Below are 18,345 nucleotides of genomic sequence, written 5' to 3' on the forward strand. Positions count from 1 at the left end.
ATGAGATGCTGCCTTGGTGGTGGTCAGCCCTTAAATGAGGTCTAGAGGAGGTGGAGTCAAGCTCCACCCCTTCCAGGAGCACAGCTAAATTACACTCACCTGTGCTCCCACAGCTGACCCCACACTTGCCTCAGCTGATTAATTAGAGGTTCAGGCTGTGATTACCAATTTCCCATACACCAAGTAACACCCAAAGGTTTCTGTGATTTAGCTTCAGTTATTCCCTTTCCATCATTCCCAAGCTCTACCTGTCCATCTCAAGCCAACACTGGGGCAATCAGAAGTTCTGGAGCATTTAGAGAGTGCTGACCGTATGCAGTGCACAGCTTTATAAATTAGCACTCAACTCTAGTACCCATCACCCACTTTGGTGATGCTTCATAGGAGGGATTACAGCCCCAGCCTTGACTGTCAACCTGTGTCTCACATCTCAGCTACACAGCCCTTTACACGTGACCTCCTTGCTTCTTAGCTTTGGTTCCTTTCTATCTGCAAGACAATGACCTTTCTTCCCAGAAACTCTCCAAGTCCATGATCTGCTCTTAGCATGAAGTGATGCCCTGTAAATATTAATAACACAGCAGCAAATGGGCTCCATAATTGATTGCCTGCACACACAAGAAGCAGCTCAGTGCGCTCCATCCCCTGACAAACATATACGGGAAAGCCTGGTAGGTGCTTGTCAAAAACTCAACAGAGCTCCAAGAAAACAGCCATGACTCAGCAGGGCCTGGGAAATTTCAATAAGATACATGTTTAATTTATTTTTTTTTTAATGTAAAAACAGACTAAATACAGCCTTAAGAAGACCCTCCACTTGGCTATGGCCAAGCACTGATTTTTTCCAGGCAAACCCTGCACCAGCAATACGATAAGATCCGAGCTCATCTTAAGGGGTGTGCATGGAGCTGTGGGCTGGGGATAGAGCCATCTCATATGTGCAAGAAACACTGCGATGGGATCAGCAAAATGGAGCTAATCCATAGCATGCTAAACGAGCACCTCGCTAAGTGCTCAGCAACAAAACCCTGCCCTTCTCTGCAACCCTGGCCCTCAGTGATCCAGCTTTTCTCCCAGCCTAAGCAGTCTGTGAGCACAGCAGAAGTGGTTACGGCACAGGTATATGCCTGGAATTGCAGAAACAACATGTGAGATCAACAGTGAAAGGAAAATGCTGCAACCACATCAGAACCAGAATGCCTTTCTGGCTTCTCTTTCATTGCCTCTATTGAGAGAGGTGAAACCAAAGCCTTCAATGGGAAGAGAGGTGAAGGAAACCCCAGCAGACTTATAGACTGGCTTTTCCCAGTGCCTTTGGGAATGGATCCAAACCTCCTCCCCTGAGAGCCTATTTCATAGGACACCACCATCCCAGGGTTTATTTCCCACCATTGGCATCTCTCCCAACCCTCTGTGCCCAGAAGTCCAAGTCTGTAAAATGAGAAGAAAAAAAAAAAAAATCCAGAAAAGAAATTCAGGAGAAATAGATGGGATACTTCTTTTTTTTTCCCCCTACAAGAGTTGCTCTGTGCGGTTCAGTCCCCCAGGCTATGAAATTCAATAAGCCCTAATGTTCCGATCTCTATAAGCCGTCTAGTCCCCACCATGCCAAAGTGGCTCAGATTTAACAACAAAATTACAGTGTACATTATACCATTACAGGTTCCGCACAAACACACTTACAAAAGGGCTTGGTAATAAGAGGCTGGGGATACACAGTGTGTTTAGGGCTAAATCCTGCTCCTGGATCCATCCGCCTTACTGGCATTGTTGTTACCCATCCGAAACATGGGGCCAAAGAAACAGAAGAAAGTCTTGTTTTCTTTTCCAAACCCAACACAATGTCCCCTGCTGAACCTTCCCTGAGCTTTTTCTCTGGTAAGGACCCAAAGTCAATGACAAGTCAATGACAAAGCTCTCATACATTCATTATTTCAGTCCGGGATTTCCATTAACACCTCCAAATCCATGTCAATACATCCTCATGGACAAACACCACCAAGGAATAAGCTTGATTGCTATCAAGCTACACAAGAAGGGCTTCCATTCCTTTGCAACAAATAAGTAAATAAGTAATGCAAAGTCTACTCCGCCATCAACAAAAGCACAGTTACACACAGATAAGTATTATGTATGTATCATATAGATATGTATTACATATGCACACACACGGCTTTTGTCTGCCCCTTTGCTTTTCCACCATCTGTGCCTAAAAACTGAGCCCAAAGGATTCCCATCCGTGGTACTGATTGCTGCAGTTTGCTTTGTCTCCTTGTGAGCAATTCATCCTTCCCTACCCCTGTATCCTGCAACAAGGGAGATGTCACTTGCTGCTTCCTCTTCTAAGCCACGTCAAGGAGAAACCTGGGCTGCAGCTCCTCTGAGACAGGAGCTCTGTTGCAAATTGCTGCGTTTCCAACACAAATCTCAGAGGGCTTAAGCCCTTACATCAGAACAACAGTAAATCACAACAAACATGGGCACTGGGGGGGAACCGAAGAGTTGGGTATGCCAACAGCCCCAGGGGACACCCAGTCCCAAGGCATCCCTGCTTGCAACATCCACAGCTCGTGGCACTCTCCAGCCTTCTGGAACGCAACAGATGTCCCAACTACCACGTCCCCTCCTTTCTGGCTGACTCTCTGCAGCAAGGTTTGTGGAATCTTAGAAAATCTGGCAAGCCCTCCTCCTGCTTTGCAGGACAAGGATGGGAGCAGCAGGCACGGAGCAGCACCCAGCCTGAACTCACTGCCTGAAGGAACCGTGACACAGAGATACGCACACAGAGTTGCCTTATTTCTCCGGATGGCTTCCAAAGCCCTGGCTGCTAAGCAGAAATGGCAAGATACTGGTAGCATTGTTAAAGCGCACTATTTCCATCTGTCAGTTGAAACCAGCATCATTAGATCCTGAATCCGTACATTTAATCCATTGCCAAAACTAGTCTGCCTGGTACAGGGCTCAGCGCAGATTTTTATTATGGGGAAAGAAAGAGGAAAATGGTCTCCTACAGCTGCATCCCATCAGACCTCTGACACCCACCCAGCTCTGAGTGACTGCCCCATGGCCATCAGCCCCACTTCTCTCCCAGTTCCTCATGTAGCCCAGTGCCTCCCCATTGCTGGTTTGAAAATAAAGCACACATCCCAATAATTTTAGGCTTTCTGAAATCTTAGGATTAACTATTAGGGGGGAACTGCATCATAACTTCCCCACCACCCTGAAAGCTAAACATTCCCTTAAAGGTATATCTCATTTAAAATCACAGCGCTGCTTCACTGGTGGGATTAACGGATTGGACACGAATGCCAGATGCTACCTTAAGAATTAAGGGCAAAAATCTGAGCTCAAGTTCTCTCAAAACATCTGTGCAAATAGAGGTAACATATTTCTTGCATGAGCTTTAATGCTAATGGCAGAGGTTGCTGCGGTATGGTCTGGGGGCCCAGGAGGGTCGAATTCAGGGTGGAATGTGGGGTAAGAATGCAGCCCACCATGTGTTTGTGGCATGTTGATGTGGGGCTGGAGCTGTATTGCGGCTCCTCCTCATTTATATGGGCACAAGATCATGAGCTCTGTACATAATCCAGGGAAAACTAATCGCAGCTCTGTCCGTGGGCACTCGCAGAGCTCCTTGTCTGCAGAAGCAATTTAAAACAACCAACCAACACAGAAACATGATTCAGAGTTCATTCACTGTAAACTAATGCGATCCGGGTTGCTCTAATGGAGTTACTCCAAACATGTCATTCAGGCAGAGCCCATCAGATAAATCTCATCTTAGCTTCCCAGTAAGGTGGGTTGATGCTGCTGGCCCCAAACTAAAAACGTGGGTGACAAAAGCCAAGGAACAGGTAAAATGGGGCTGGATGCAACCTGAGTGGCTCTGGGAAGGTGCTGCTCAGAACTTAAGCTCAATTATAAACTTAAACCTACTTTTCTATTTAAGAAAACACACCAAAATACAGCAGAACGTCTTAGAGGCATCTAGGTGGTAATTAGGAAAAGACCTAGAGGCAAAGTAGCCCCAAACTGCCTAAAACTCTTCCACAACATGAAGAAATAGCACTGACTCTGAGCTCTGGACCTCTGCTCCTATTAATCAGCAGAGTTCAACTGTATAGCACGGTTTATGATGGAGTGGGCCTCAAGCATCACCCAGTTCCAACCCCTCTGCCATGGGCAGGCTGTCCTTGGCCCATCCACGACCTTGAACATCTCCAGGGACAGGGTGAAGCCAGTGTCTCCTGTTTCAGAGAATGATGGATCCAGCATGGAGACATGCTGGGAAAGAGACACGTTGTCTCAATGCATAAGACAAACTCGTATAGAAACTTCAAACTGAAACTGCATTCATTGGTTCTCATCAAATCTGAGAGGTGAGAACTCTGAAGGCAACCAAAGAACCTCACAAAGCGCAGTCTGGGATGCAGCTCTGAAGCACCTCAAAAAGCAGCAAATGAATTGCTTTGAAACATCATAAATTACAGCTTGAAAATAAGAAGTAGTGCCTGTGAAACAGCTACAGCTTACAAGAAATGTTTATTAATAACTACTGCAACAAGTCAGTGTCTCCCTCAGTGGGAAATATCCAGCATGGAAGAAACGTAAAAAAATTAATAGAAGAGGGAAAGCACACACAAACACACTGAAAGAATCGTAATGACTGCCTGCAGGGAACTGTGGGCATAGCAAGTTGTGTGCGGGTATAACTTCTGAGCCACCCGGCTCTTGTAGGAGCACTAAGGAGGTTAAAGGGATGAGGAGGAAACGGGTGAGCAGTTGTTTTCTAAGCGCATCTGTAATCAAACCAGCTCAGACATACCTGGCTTGGGACAATACTGGGACAAATTTGTACTCTGAGTCACTGCGTGCGTAGCCTGTAACTAAAGCACAAACGCAACAGGGACAGAGATGAATTACAGAATCATTGCGGTTGGAAAAGCCCTTTGAGATGGCCAACCCCACCCACCCCACCATGCCCACCAGCCGCATCCCTCAGTGCCACATCTCATAGTTCTTAACACCTCCAGGGATGGTGACCCCACCACCCCCTGGGCAGCATTGCCAGTGCCCGACTGCTCTTTTGGAGAAGAAATCACTCCCACTTATCCAACCCGAGCTGGTGGATGTGGCTCTGCTGATGGCATCGTTAGGAGTGAAGAACGGTGGCTGCAGCACAGCAGGGGTGGGGAGCAAACACAGCTTACAGAACGTTATGTTTTTAAAGTCAAAAACCCGATTTTCATTATTTATATTCCTGATCTACTTTGCCCAGATGTGTTTCATTTATTTATTTATCCTTTTCTCCCAATTCTGATTCAGCTTCATTCCATCAGCCACAACTTCACATTCCCATTCCCAGGCACCAGCACCAACTCCATCTGCTTTCCTTTCTTCGCACCCCCTGAGTGCACACAGGTGTTCCACGCGCCAACCTTCACTGCAAGACAACATGGAAAACCCCCATCTGCTTTGCAAGCATTTCTGTAATTAGCTTTCCAACCTCCCTTGTTGCAAAAGCCACCCTGAAAGCAGGAACCAAGCATCCCCAACGTGCCCAACAGAGCTCACAGCCACCCCAACATTATGCACCAGCAACAGGAGCTCCATGGCTCTACCTGCATGTCAGCTGCTATGCATGGGATGGGAACTCCTGCAGCTGAACCATGCACCTGAGCTTGGCTGGGAGATGGGAACAAAGGGCATTTCACATCAAAAAGCAAGAGCTCGGGAGAGCAGTGCAGGGCGAGGGAGACACGGACCTCGGGTGCCAACCGAGATGGTTTCTGTTGACATTAAACAGGAAGCTCGGGATTAAACTCTTGATTAGATGTATTAAGCCAACACAGAGTGCCAAAATGAGCGGAACTAAAAACACGTGTGAATATACAGTGTATTTTTAGACGAGTCACAATTTGCACAAGTTCTCTCCCTCACTGTCCCCTACTTGCTTGCCATTCAGAAGGTGATGCTGCCAGGTACAGCACCTGCACCTCTCCATGCAGTCTGTGGGTGCTCAGCAGCTCTGGATGGGGCCAGAAAGATGCCTGTTTGGGAGCAGATTTTCCACAGCACGCTTCAGTATTTTAACAGCAATATTTATACTCTGAGATGACAAACGATGATTAGTTCAAAGCCTCCCACTGCACTTGTCAGGGTATGGTCTGAATAAAGGCAGATTAGCAGCAAAGGCTTTCTGATAAAGCTCCTCACATCTGATACACGCTGGTTACGGAGCAGAACACAAGCAAATAAAGTTTGCCAAAGCAACGGGAGCCACTCGCATCCACACCTCTGTGTGTTCCAGCACAGAGCCCTGAGTCACAAACTGCAACACTGCAGCAGAACAGAGCCAGCACACGTTGCTCATGCAATAAAGAATGAACCAACTGCAAGCCCCAGCTCGGAGCTGGACCCGCAGCAGCACCCAGCAAACAGCTCAATCCTGTCTGTAGCACAGAGCTGCAGCGTGAACCGGAGCGTTGGGCACGGAGCACACACATCATTTTGTACAAAGCACATTTTTTTCTCAGCCTCCAAGTGTATTTATAGACACCTGCACTGAGGAATGGTTGGGAATAACATGCAGGATGTTGTTGGGAATGTTGGGTTGGCCTCAAAGCGACATCAGGGCGACCAGCAAGTGCTGCAAGGAGCTGCGCTTCAGAAAATATAATAATAATTAAGGGGGAAAAAAAAAAATCAGGTTTGATGCAAGCAGAGGCTCTACCAAATAGGAGAACACAGCCAAGTCCCACAGCAACCCCGCTGGCATCGCCACGCTCTGTAACCACTCAAGAACATAAATCACAGGAGATTTTTTTTCCCCGATGAAGGCACACAGAACTCAACCTATTATGAATCACGGAATGTTTTTATGAATCACGAACAAAGCAGCAAAGTTCCTCCAGCCTTATCGAAGCCGTGCTGCCACTTGGGGCTGTGATGGAAAGCAGGTCCCAGCACGGATTGCAGCCCGTTTCCCAGCCATGCAAGCAGGAAGGTGCCAAGGGGCACCAAGCAGCATTCCTTGCTGCTACTCTGGCCCAAGTGCATGCACAGAGCTGGCTGCACCCTGCCCTCCCAGCACAGCTCTGCTGCACCCAGCACCCATGGGGAGCAGGGACACCCAGCAATGGGCACAGCGTGACTCGGCACTTCACAGCCCAAATGTTAGCAACAACAAAACGTTATGTTGAAGGGGAAAAAAAAAAAATCAGCTCCATACATACATAAGTTGGGGCTGCTGTGGGCTGACAGCTTGGGAATAACCAGGAAAGGACCTTGCAGGGTCTCAACGCCCAAATTCTGCTCTGCGCCGCACAATGTGCACACAAAGTACACAACGTCCCACCCACAACCCTCCATAAATAAACCCACGTAGGAGATCCAGGACTGGAGAAATAAGTAAGTTTGCTTCCAATTATATATCTTTTAAAAAAGAGCAAATAACGTCGGTAATAACAGAAGCAAACACAATACAACACCAACTGACAGCAAAGAACACAGCTTTGACCACTGCCTGTGCCACAGGAGCTACACCCAAGCCGTGTATTTGCTCCAACCCATCAATATATACATACATACACACACGGATTCCTGCTTGGAGCAGGGTTTGGAGATAAGCCTGAGCTCGGAAGGAGATTCCTGAGCTGCAGTCATCGCTTATGAAAGCCCAACGCCTGCACGACACAACGCACAAACACAGTTTGACAACAATCAGCCGCTCAGCACCACGGAGCCCCGGCGTTCTGCTCCTGTGATTAAACTTTAATCGTCACAACTCCCTGCTTTATCACTCCCGTATGTGAAAAATCAGCTCCTCCACACACATCTTTTGTTTTCTGTTGTTGGCAAAGTTTGCTGGTTTTGTTAATCCATAAACACGTGGGGGGCTTTTAACTGGGGGGTGGGAGATTTTTCCAGGTTTTTCCTAACACTTCCAAATGGAACACAGTCACTGACCCCCCCACAGCCATACACCTCCTGCCTGCTGCCCCAGCACCCTATGCACAGCCCTGGGGTGGCTGCATGCCTCCAGCCCTGCATGCTCCCAGCCCCGTAAGCTGATCCCAGTCCCACCTGTCCTCCCAAGGACCAGGCAGGGGCTTTTTTTAGCTGCTCCTAAGCCTGGCAGCAGCCCCCTCCTGCTTAAGCTGCAAAGGGAACCACGCTTCTGGCTGAGCCGCGTGGGATTCCACCTGCTCCAGGGCACAGGTCTGCGCTATCTCTGCTGATGACAAATATTCCGAGCGGCTGGGCTGCTTTCACAGTTCAAGTGATGTGGGACTGACAAGAGCTCGCCCTAAGCCAGGAGATGCGCTCAGCAGCTCTCTTTGTGCCGCGCTGGCATTTCCCTTTAGGATGCTCCTGCACCCAGCTCTGAAGTGCCAACCCCAGGAAGATGCCACAGAGCTGCCTACATGGAAGCAGACCCCAATTGCTCAGGATGGGGCACCCGCAGGATTTGAGGCATGCACAGACAACTCGGCAGCACAGGGGTAAATAAAGGCTTTCTGCGTAGCGGCGTGCAAGTTTTGAAGCAAGAACATCATAGAAATGATGAGCCCCACACTGTGAAATACCCCATGAGCCGGGAGAACGGGGGACACTACAGAAGAACTTCCCCAGCATCCCCAATCACAAAGAGCAAAGGACAACAAAAAGCAGCACTGAAGGAGGAAACCTGTTTTACAGACAGGTTCAGTGCTTCCCAGAGGAGAATGCACCTCAGACACAGATTTTAAGAACTCCATAGTTACACCCTTCTGTCTGCAACAGAGGGAGATTTTAACGCAAACCTGCAGCTTGTTATCACACTTTATGGATCTGTGCTTTTATATAGGCAAGAAGAGTCACCACAACCGCACGGCTGGCCAGAAACCCCCCTGGTGCTTTGAACCTCTGCTTCAAGTTACTTCTCTTCCCCTGGGACAACACTGTGGGGGGGACCTCAGTCTACCTCCCATCTCTCCAAATTTCCCAGCCCACAGCAGTGACATCCATCGCTAAGATGCCCGACACCACCACGCACCCAGCCCTGTTTCCCAATGTGATGCACACCTCTGTGTTGCTCCACACAGCTTCCAAAAGCACACCCAGCAGGACTGCAAGCAATCTCACCAAGAAACTTAAGGGCTGACACTTTCTCACTGCAATACATGGGATTTGTGGTGGGATGGAGGAGAGAGAAGGGGAAAAATCCCAGCCAGAAGCCTGACCCCTGTCACAAGCATTGTTCTGATCCAGCCAAAACATGCCAGCTCAGAGAGCAGTAATGCTGAAGAAGGGGCTTATGAGGTCTTATTAGATTTCAGCCTCACTATGAACCAACCGTCACAATTTCCATCCGATGTGACGTCACACGAGTTAAGTTTTACAAAGGAATTCACTCTCCTGTGAATTCTTTGGCAAGACGTTGTGACACAAAGTTCTGCCTAACGATAAGAGCACAGCCTCACCCACACGAGTGCACCTGAACCCACTTCCCTAGAATGCTGCTGGGTGACACCACTCTGCTTCCTATCAGCTGTGGGTTAATTTGGCAGCACCTGTGTGTGAGCCCAGAGCAACGCTCCAGAACAAGCTGCTGCCAAAGCCTGGGGGGAGGCTTCATCCTCCTCTAGCCCCTAAAGTTTTGAAAGGAGAACAGCCCTGCCTTGGATATGTGAGGAACGCAGTCCCTTCAAGGAACAGATATTTCACCTTTTGACTTACATCCTCCACGTTTAATGGCTATAGGGCCGAAGCATCGCTGTGCAAAGCTCCTGCTCGTTTCTTTCTCCCTTCAATACGCACACGGCCCTTCTTGCAAAACCAGAAAGCAGAAATCTCACTGCGCAAGTTCACGTGAACCCAGATGAAACAAGGGGAAGCTCGAGGCCATAAAAAACCCCGTGGGCTTTTCCCTCCAAGGATTTCTCCTCCTGACGGATTAAGGCAGCGTCCTGGGGAGGGTTGTGCAATTCCTCCTAATGACACCGCTCACCCGGCGGTGTTACTGCTATGGAGAGCGGTGATCTCAGATGCGCACGGGTTTCTTTGGTTAACTGAAGGGGAGATCAATACTAAGGGTATTAATAAATAATGCTTTTAATAGCGGCGGCAGGATGCAGGCAGCGAGCTGCAGGCAGGTACCGGGGGTAGAGGTAAAAGCATTAATTATCTGCACAATGTCAATGCTGCTGAGCTGACGTGCAGAGCACAGCTAAAAGCTCACTTCTGAAGATCACCGAGACAGACTGACAACTCTCTGCTTTCACACAGGCATTTCGGGTAAAATTCAATTTTCCCGTATGTCACAACTGAAAGGAACAGACTGCTCTTTCTTATTTAACGTTAATAAACTGGGTAAAGGACACAGGAGACGGAGGGGAAGATGCAGAGCTTTGCCTGCCTTCCTTCTTCCCTGCCTGCAAGTTGCAAACGAACAAAAGCAAAGGGGAGTTTTTCGGAGCAACGCGTGTGCTCTCCCCAAACTCCGACCCGCTCTATTTTTCTACCACGATAAAGCACACAAGCACTCCCAGCTCTTATATAAACAGCAAAAGGGTCAGCGCCCGTCTGAAATTCCCCACCGCATCTCAAATAAATACGAGGTCGCCTATAAACTTCTCTCCCTCCCACCCCGACTGGGAAAGAAGCGAAGTTGAAGGGTTTCTCCCCATTCTGTGGGTGGCAGCTCGGTGCTGTCCCCATCCATGTGATACCCGGGCACCTCATCCCGCTGCCCCGTAGCACAGCTGAGACCTCACCATGTTCCTCCCCAGGGCAGGGGGTTGTACGTGGGGAGGACACACACCCACGTGTCCCACTCTTCCGCCGAGGGGGTGCAGACCCACATCCTCCTCCTGGGAACGGGAAGCAGAGCAGTGCAGAGAGGGGACCCCAGGGCTCCAAGCATCCCCGGGCACTGGGGTACAGAACCCTAGTGAAGTGCTCCGGGCACGGGAGAAGGTCCCGGGGGTGGGATGGGGATGGTGCGGGGTGCGGTGTCCCTCGGGGAAAGGATATGGGTTACAGACCAGCCTGAGGCACCAGCTGCGCGGGCGGGTGGTTTGCTTGAGGCAGAAGAAAGCGGTGGGTGCCAGCGCCGGGTAAGGCACCTGCTCCTCCTCCTCGGAGGCCAGGTCGGGCGGCGGGTCGCGGCTGGGAGAACCGCTGGGAACGGAGCCGGCATCGTCCAGGGGCTGCTCGGCGGAACGGCGGGGCGGCACGGTGATGGGCACCCGCACCTCGCCGCCGGCCGGGCGCGGCTCTCGGCTCTCGCCATCACTCATGGTAGCAGCCAGGACCTGCGGGGCAAGGGCAGGGGGTGAGGGGCTGCGGCCCCCTCCCAGCACCGGGGCGCGGCTCCCACCTGGCCCCGCCGCTTCGGCCGCAACAAAGCCGGGCGGCGTGGGGCGAGGAGCCGCCTCCGGGCGCGGCCGCTCCCACCCCCGGGAAGGGAAGCAGGGTGTCCGCGCCCCCACTCCTCCATCACCCTTCTCTGGAGCTCTCCCACCCATCCTCTGGATTTTCAGGGATGGAACACTGCTGGGGAGGGGGTGGGGTCCTACCTTAGTTCGGCGGAGCTCGGTGTCCCCAGGAGCATAGCCGTGCCGTGCGGTTCACATGGGACCAGGCTGCAATCGGGGCAAAGGGACGACCCCCACCTCCATACACAGCTCCCCAACGACAACGTAAATCCAGCGGGGGGGAGGGGGGAGAGAGCCGGGGCTCGGCGTGCAGCGTCCGCCCTCGGGGATGGAGGAAGGCTGGGGAGGAGGAGGAGAGGTGGCGGCGGGGGCGGGGGCCCTTGCCGAGCCGAGCGGAGTCTCTCCCGACGGTAATCCCAAGGAGCGAGCGGGCGGCTCCGCAACCGCTTTGCAAAGCTTCGCCCGTGCTTAACAGGAAACTTCGGATTTACCGGGGGAGGAGGGAGAGAAGAGGGGAGGAGAGAGAAGCGGAGGCGGAGGGGGCTGGGAGCCCGACGGGGCAGGGCGGGGGCGGGCGGCCGGGAGGAGTCGGGGCAGCCCCGGGGGTTCTGGGGGTTCGGCTGCATGGCTCCCCCGGACGGCTGCGCTGCGTTCACTCGTACCTTTGTTCGGGCTCTGGGCGATGCGCGGCGAAAGGAAGATTTCCCCCCCCCCCCGGCCTCTCGGGCTGCCACGCTCACGAGTAGGGGGAGGTGGACCCCTCCCCTAAAGGCTTTACAACGCTTTTGTGGGTGGGGGGGGGCGGACAGGGTTTGTTCCGCCTCCGCCAGGCTCCCCGTGAACGCGGACCCCAAAGGGGCGGATGCCTTCCCCCCCGCCCCCAAGTCTGATCTCCCATCTGAGCGCAGCGTTATGGAAATGCGCCCAGCCTCGCTCTCGTAGGGGTCCCACAGCCCCCTCCTCCCTGAGTGCCATGGGGGCATTAATTCATTAGTCTGAATAAATAAATGGATAAGCCCAAGTTAGAGGTCGGAGCGTTTTAATAAATAAAGATCTGCTCTTAAACTGCAGTGATTTTTAGCTGAGTAGCTAATCTTCTCAAGGGCTTAGCTCGGAGGGATCAGAATAAACAGATAATAGAAAGTCGTTACAGGCACGGTCCCCTTAAACTCTGCTGAGGAAGTTTGATTCTTCCAAGTTATTTCAAATTACGTGAATTATATCTGAATGTAGCCCAGGTGGAAAGAAGGGAAAAGGGAGATTAAGAATGTTAGCTCGATGCATTCCCTTCGACTGGAATCTTTTTAAAGAGTGAGCTCATTCTATACCACCACATTCAATTTGCAAATGCAGTTCCCAACGCTATTCTTCATGGTTAATAACTGGGAATTGATTGAAAAGGGAGGTCATGCCGCTCTCCAAGCAGAAAGCACTGAGCCTAATGGGGCCAGCGAGGAGATGGTTTTACACACGCGCGTTCGGTGGTTGTTTTATTAGATGTTTGCAGGTTGTGATTAACAGTATGTGGCAATTTTATTATTGAACAAACAATGCTTCTGACAAGCAGGACACGGCCTGCAAAGCGATGGCGAATGGTGCGAAGGAGAGATTGCACTCGGAGTTTCCATGCGTTTATACTGGATAATTAGGCCAAATCATAAATTACCGTAGGAAGGGGAGATTTGTCTGTGAGTTGGTGTGGCTCTCCTTGGGCAACTCGGCTTCCACTCGTAAATTATCTTGCTTAGGAAAATGACCTTTGAAGGAACAAAAGGAGTTCTACTATAGTGGGAAGAGGCCAAGCCTGGAGAGCGATAGCAAAAGCTGTCCAGGCCATAAACCATGCACTGCCTCCTGTCCAGCCCCATGTCAGAGAGCAGGATGCTGCTCCCCTGGCCAGCAGATCCACCCTCAAAGCAGTTCCTCTGCAGCTGTCCTTGGCTGAGCTGGGGCTGCAGACAGCCTTCCCATGGACAGGCATCATATACAGAGTATGGCATTTTCAAGATCTTAACCTGTTGCCCGATGGGAAGTATTTAAAGCCAAGAGCCTTATTAGTAAACTCCATACAACAGTGGCAGCTGAGAGGGACTTTTATTGCAGAAACACAGGATTTTGATGAAGCTTGGCAAAAAATAGGCTCAAACCAATCCTCAGTGGGGATTTTGGCTCATCCTCCGAAAGATGAATTAACTCCAATGGTGGTCATTGCTGAGGAGAGACAACATTTTGTTGGCAAAAACACTCCCTCCTTCCCATGCTTCCTGCTTAACCCACATGTGGCACTTGGAAGGAGCAGGACAGATCCTGCTTCATTTACTCCAGATGGCTGCGCTGGCAGCAGGAGGGCTTCTGCAGGTCTACACCAGCCAGAAGGATCTGGCCGCAGCGCTGCTGTCACTAAGAAGCCAGCAGAAATCTCAAGATCGATACTGATCTGAGGCTGTATATACCCTGAATGGGCACTTTGCTCGTGATTTCACAGCTGCCCTAATGGGATGTGTAATGCTCTTAGTTGGCCGTCATAGATTGTCCCCCGCTGGCATGCACCTGGCTGTACTCCAGAGCACACAGGAGGTGGGAAGGTTGGGGATGGGCACAGCTGCCCCGAAACCACACAGACAGCAGCCACCCAGGCCAAGACAGCTCCCAAAGCTACAGCAGCCACAGTGGTTTTTAAGCAGTGAAGAAAATGGGTCTGCTCCATCACAGCCCGCACGTGGACTGAGGGCATCTAACCTCCCTTCCTTCCTCATCTTCATTGTTTCATTTATTTAGTACAAAGCAGTTAATTGCTGGTACAGAAAGACAAGATAGGGCCTTGCAGAAAGATCCCCAAGTCATCTCAAGTGTTTTTCATAAAGGTAACTTATGGACTGTTTTCCTTCCCACTTTTCCTATAGCCTCCCAAGGGCTGCAAGCCCCCCAGTGACCCAAAGGAATGAGGGCTACCCTGGCTCTTGATCCCCTGCATGACACATGTCCTGTACGCCTCTATGACAGTGACACAGAACCTGTTCCCATAGAGTTGCAAGGATCAGCTGGAAAAACAACAACAATCTGATTTAATTTGGGGGTATGATGCTATAGCATTTCCCAGGCTCAGGTGAGATCAGTGGGTCAGACCCACAGCAAGAAGCTGCTTTGTGTTTTTATGCCTTTGGAGCTGACCTCCCACATACAAAGCCTGACGGAGGTGCTGAATACTTTATGTAATAATTCTTTTTTTCACTGGATCTCATTCTAGCTGACTCAAATCCGAGTTCTTCTGATTGCAGAAAAACCTTCAAACAAGGAACAATCTCGCTAATAGTGCTTGCATAAATCATTCTCAAAATAATGAGTATCTGTGGAGTGAATTCATTTAGCTAAATAGATGGAGGACCACTTTAAAGTTATTTAGAAAGATTAACAAAAGAGAAGGGAAATGAAAAACAGATAATAAATTGACGAGAGAAAGGGGAAAAAATTGTATTAGAAACAATGAATTTGTTATAAATTCAGAATGCTAAGGAGAAATTTCCAAAAAAGGAGATTGGCACTGTGGTAGTTTGGCTGCGCTGGTGCTAAAATGTATTTTTAATTAAAAATACATGGATGTTAAGATGCATTTTAAAATAGATAGATAAATAGGTCCCCAGCCAGCGGTATATTTTTACTTTTATGACTTTCAAATTCACCAGTAATTTGTCATTTCCTCAGCACCAGAAAACACTTCACCTACTCCAGGGCTCCTTCTCCCATCACACTCCCATCTCAGCCCTTTCCCTTCTTTCTCCATCAGTTCTGCTGTGCTCAGCCTCCATTCTGCCCTGTGCTCTGATGGGCACACTTCATCTCCTCAGCCTTCTGTTGAAAAGTGACCTGCAAGGCACAAGTTTTACCCATAACAGCCCTGCAGGGCATCTTGCAAACATCTTGTGTTGGTATCTTGTAACCACAGGTTGCCCTGATTGAAGAAACCCACCTGGACCACAAAGGCTTCATATCCTACCTAAATCCCAGGGCAGGACCAGCACACTGTGATGCCTCTGAGGTCCATTCTGCCTCAATTCCACTTAACCTCCAGAAAAAAAACCAACACCATTTTCCATCCCTATGAGCTTTCAGCTCCATGTTAGAGCAGCACAAAGCTTCAAACCCTCTACCCACCTGCACCGTTTCTGAGATGCAGCATTTCCAAATGCAAACGTATTCCAAGCCCACGTGTTTTGGACAGGTTCAAAACATGCATTGTGGCTTCTCTCTTTCTTCTGTTGTGTTTGGTGCTTTGATTTATTTACTTCTTGTATCATGCTTAGACTTGCTAAATATAAAAAGCTGTTTAAAATAACTCCGCAAAATATTCTCTGAGTCCTTGAGGAAAAAAAAAGTACAGTGCCCAAATCTGCCTTCTTACGTTTTATGCTTTTAGCACATGCTGTAAATGGAATATTTCCATAAGAAATATTGGTTAAAAATAATTTCCACGTGAAGTTGATTCAAAGCCAACAGCCCCAGCAGGGCAGAAGAGGAGCTACCAGGTTGGCAGCGACAGGCAGTGCTTTCCTGGAAAGTGTCCCCAAAAGAAGGGCACAGTAATAAATTGAGGGTGGTGAGGAATGGCACAGGGTGCTCAGAGAGGTGGCAGTACCCCATCCCTGCAGACACCCACAGTCAGGCTGAATGGGGCTCTGAGCACTGATAGAGCTGTGGGTGTCCCTGCTCAGTGTAGGGAGTGGGACCTGATAGCATTGAGAAGTCCCTTACAACACAAACCATTCTGTGATTCTATGACAATTACTGGAAGGCACAACCTGAAATGGGAGAAGTTGGTCTCCATGTTTTCCCTTTGCTAATATCTTCATTGTCTCCACAATACAGATGGATGCTTGGTGAGAGGGAGCCAACACCAAAGAAATCACCATGGCCATGATTTCCCCAGCAAGATCATTTCCTTCCACAGAGCTGGAATTTCATGTCCCTTAACGTCACTGATGACTCTGTAGCCTTACGCAGTGAGAATGAGAGGAGCTTTGCTTTTACAGCTGCCTGCTAGATTCCTACTTGTTTATTAGGTGGGCAAGACAAGACAAAAATAATGACTTTTCAGCTTGTTGCCAGTATCAAAAACACTTTTGGTGCAGATCTCAAACCTCAAAGGCTGCAAGAGTCTGATTTCTTGCTGACAATTTATTCTTCTACGCAGAAGACAACAGAAAATTAAAGGCAAATAAAGCGCAATTTAACCAAAGAAGTACCTGAGTAGATTTAAAATGAATTAAAATGAATTTGTTCATTTAAATGACTTCACTGTAGGTCAGGCCCCATCAGAGGTAAAATTATTCTAATTGATTTTGTTGTTGGTAAATGCATTTATGGTGTGACAGAATACTTGAAATCACTGAGGCAAAGTGCTGATGGCACAGACTCACTAATTTACTGGACAAAATGACCTTTCTTGCACTAAGAACCAAATCTTACGGGGGAAAAGTCTTTTAAATAGCTGCTAATAGTTTAAATGAATTACCCAAGCTGATGATGCTGAGGAGATGAATATATTAGAGGATTTAACATACACAGTGATATATACAGAATATGTATGGGCTGAATATATTAGAAGATGCTTTGCATGAGCAATAATTTAATTTGGGACTGTTACGCATCCACAGAGGGGAAGCAAGCAGATGCTTTTTACACACACTAAGTGGTTTGACATTTCTCTTCCAGCCCTCAAAGACAACTGTTGGGCAGCAAACACAAGGTAAAGAAGTATAACCAAAGAGGCAAAACACTGCAGTGCTGTGTGGGTTCAGCTATCGAGCAGCAAAGTGCTCAGGGTCTGGGATGCATGCAGGTAGCAAAGCAATGCCCACACAGGGCTACAGCTGAATGAAACTAAATGCAAGAGGAAACTAGAACTAAGCAGTGCCTCACCCTGATCTAGCTGTAATTTCCTTGTTCTATGAAACTCCTATAATGTTCTTTACACAATTTATTGTAAATCACTCATGGCTTGTTTAATGCTCCACTGATTTTATCTTGATTTATTGCATTGCCACCCTGCCTGGTGAGGCAGCAGCCATGGCTTTACAGTCTTTAATCAAAGCCCAAACACCTGTAGCCTGCAATAGGTGTTCGTCCTCAGAGTACCTGCGTAGTGCTCAGCATCCCATGAACCCACCTGCAATGGGGTCAGTACTGCACTTCTCCTTCCACAGCCACCAAGGTCCAGAGCTGCACAGTCCCTTGCATATGAGCCCTTCTGCCAGCTCCTGTTATCCTTTGCCTTAATTCCATACATGGCACCTACGGATCGTGGGAGAGATAGGACAAGAGACAATAGCTTCAAGTAATGTTGGGGGAGGCTCAGGTGGGATACATGGAGACATTTCTCCTCTGGAAAGCAGTTAGGATCTGGCACTGCTGCCCAGGGAGTAGTGGGGTCACCATCCTTAAAGGTGTTCCAGAACTGTGGAGATGTGGCACTGAGGGACATGGTCAGTGGGCACAGTGGGATGGGATGGGTTTGGACTTGTGATATTAGAGAGCTTTTCCAGCCTTACTGATTCTGTGATCACAGTCCAACAGCTGTCCACGCCATCCCTAGCACTGAAAGCCTGTGTTCCTCAGACCACCTCCAAAGCTGAAATCAGAACAAAACCATTAACAAGCTTAGACAGTGCCTTACCCAGACAGTCTATCTGGCCTTGCACAAGAAGCCTGTGACAGTGGAGCAAATCCAGGCTCCCCTATGCCTTAATGACAAAATGAGCTTCTCCCTCATTGGAAGTGACAGCCCGAGATGGTGACATCCAAGTGGTCTCTGGCTCCAGGGAGGTCAGCAGAAGAGGCTCTATATGAAGCATGAGGCTCACAGAGAGTGTCAGAAGGTCAAGGGAGCATCTTTTTCTCCCTCTTTGTGGGGCAGCTGACTTTACAAGAC

At 49.2% G+C, this 18,345-nt stretch overlaps 1 protein-coding gene and 1 long non-coding RNA gene across 5 annotated transcripts in view; both read right to left on the bottom strand.

Moving 5' to 3' along the window:
* The window catches only part of CACNA1H (calcium voltage-gated channel subunit alpha1 H), a 194,335-nt gene extending 182,427 nt beyond the window's left edge, over window positions 1-11,908 (bottom strand). For all 4 annotated transcript variants that reach the window (XM_085513923.1, XM_085513921.1, XM_085513922.1 and 1 more), the window contains exons 1-2: window positions 11,562-11,908; window positions 11,017-11,297 (exon numbers count right to left, since the gene is read on the bottom strand). In XM_085513923.1, the coding sequence (XP_085370049.1) occupies window positions 11,017-11,282 (266 nt within the window). In that variant the 5' untranslated portion in view covers window positions 11,283-11,297; window positions 11,562-11,908. The remainder of the gene's footprint in view (window positions 1-11,016; window positions 11,298-11,561) is intronic.
* Window positions 11,909-13,497: 1,589 nt separating this feature from the next.
* Window positions 13,498-17,708, bottom strand: LOC146758690 (uncharacterized). Its single transcript, XR_014933827.1, has 2 exons — window positions 17,584-17,708; window positions 13,498-13,631 (listed from the first exon to the last, which is right to left on the bottom strand). It is a non-coding gene; the product is annotated as an uncharacterized LOC146758690 (long non-coding RNA).
* Between the last annotated feature and the right edge of the window lie 637 nt (window positions 17,709-18,345).

Source organism: Coturnix japonica, chromosome 13, assembly GCF_054131305.1.
Source record: "Coturnix japonica strain WE chromosome 13, WE-NBRP24, whole genome shotgun sequence".
Classification (NCBI taxonomy): domain Eukaryota; kingdom Metazoa; phylum Chordata; class Aves; order Galliformes; family Phasianidae; genus Coturnix; species Coturnix japonica.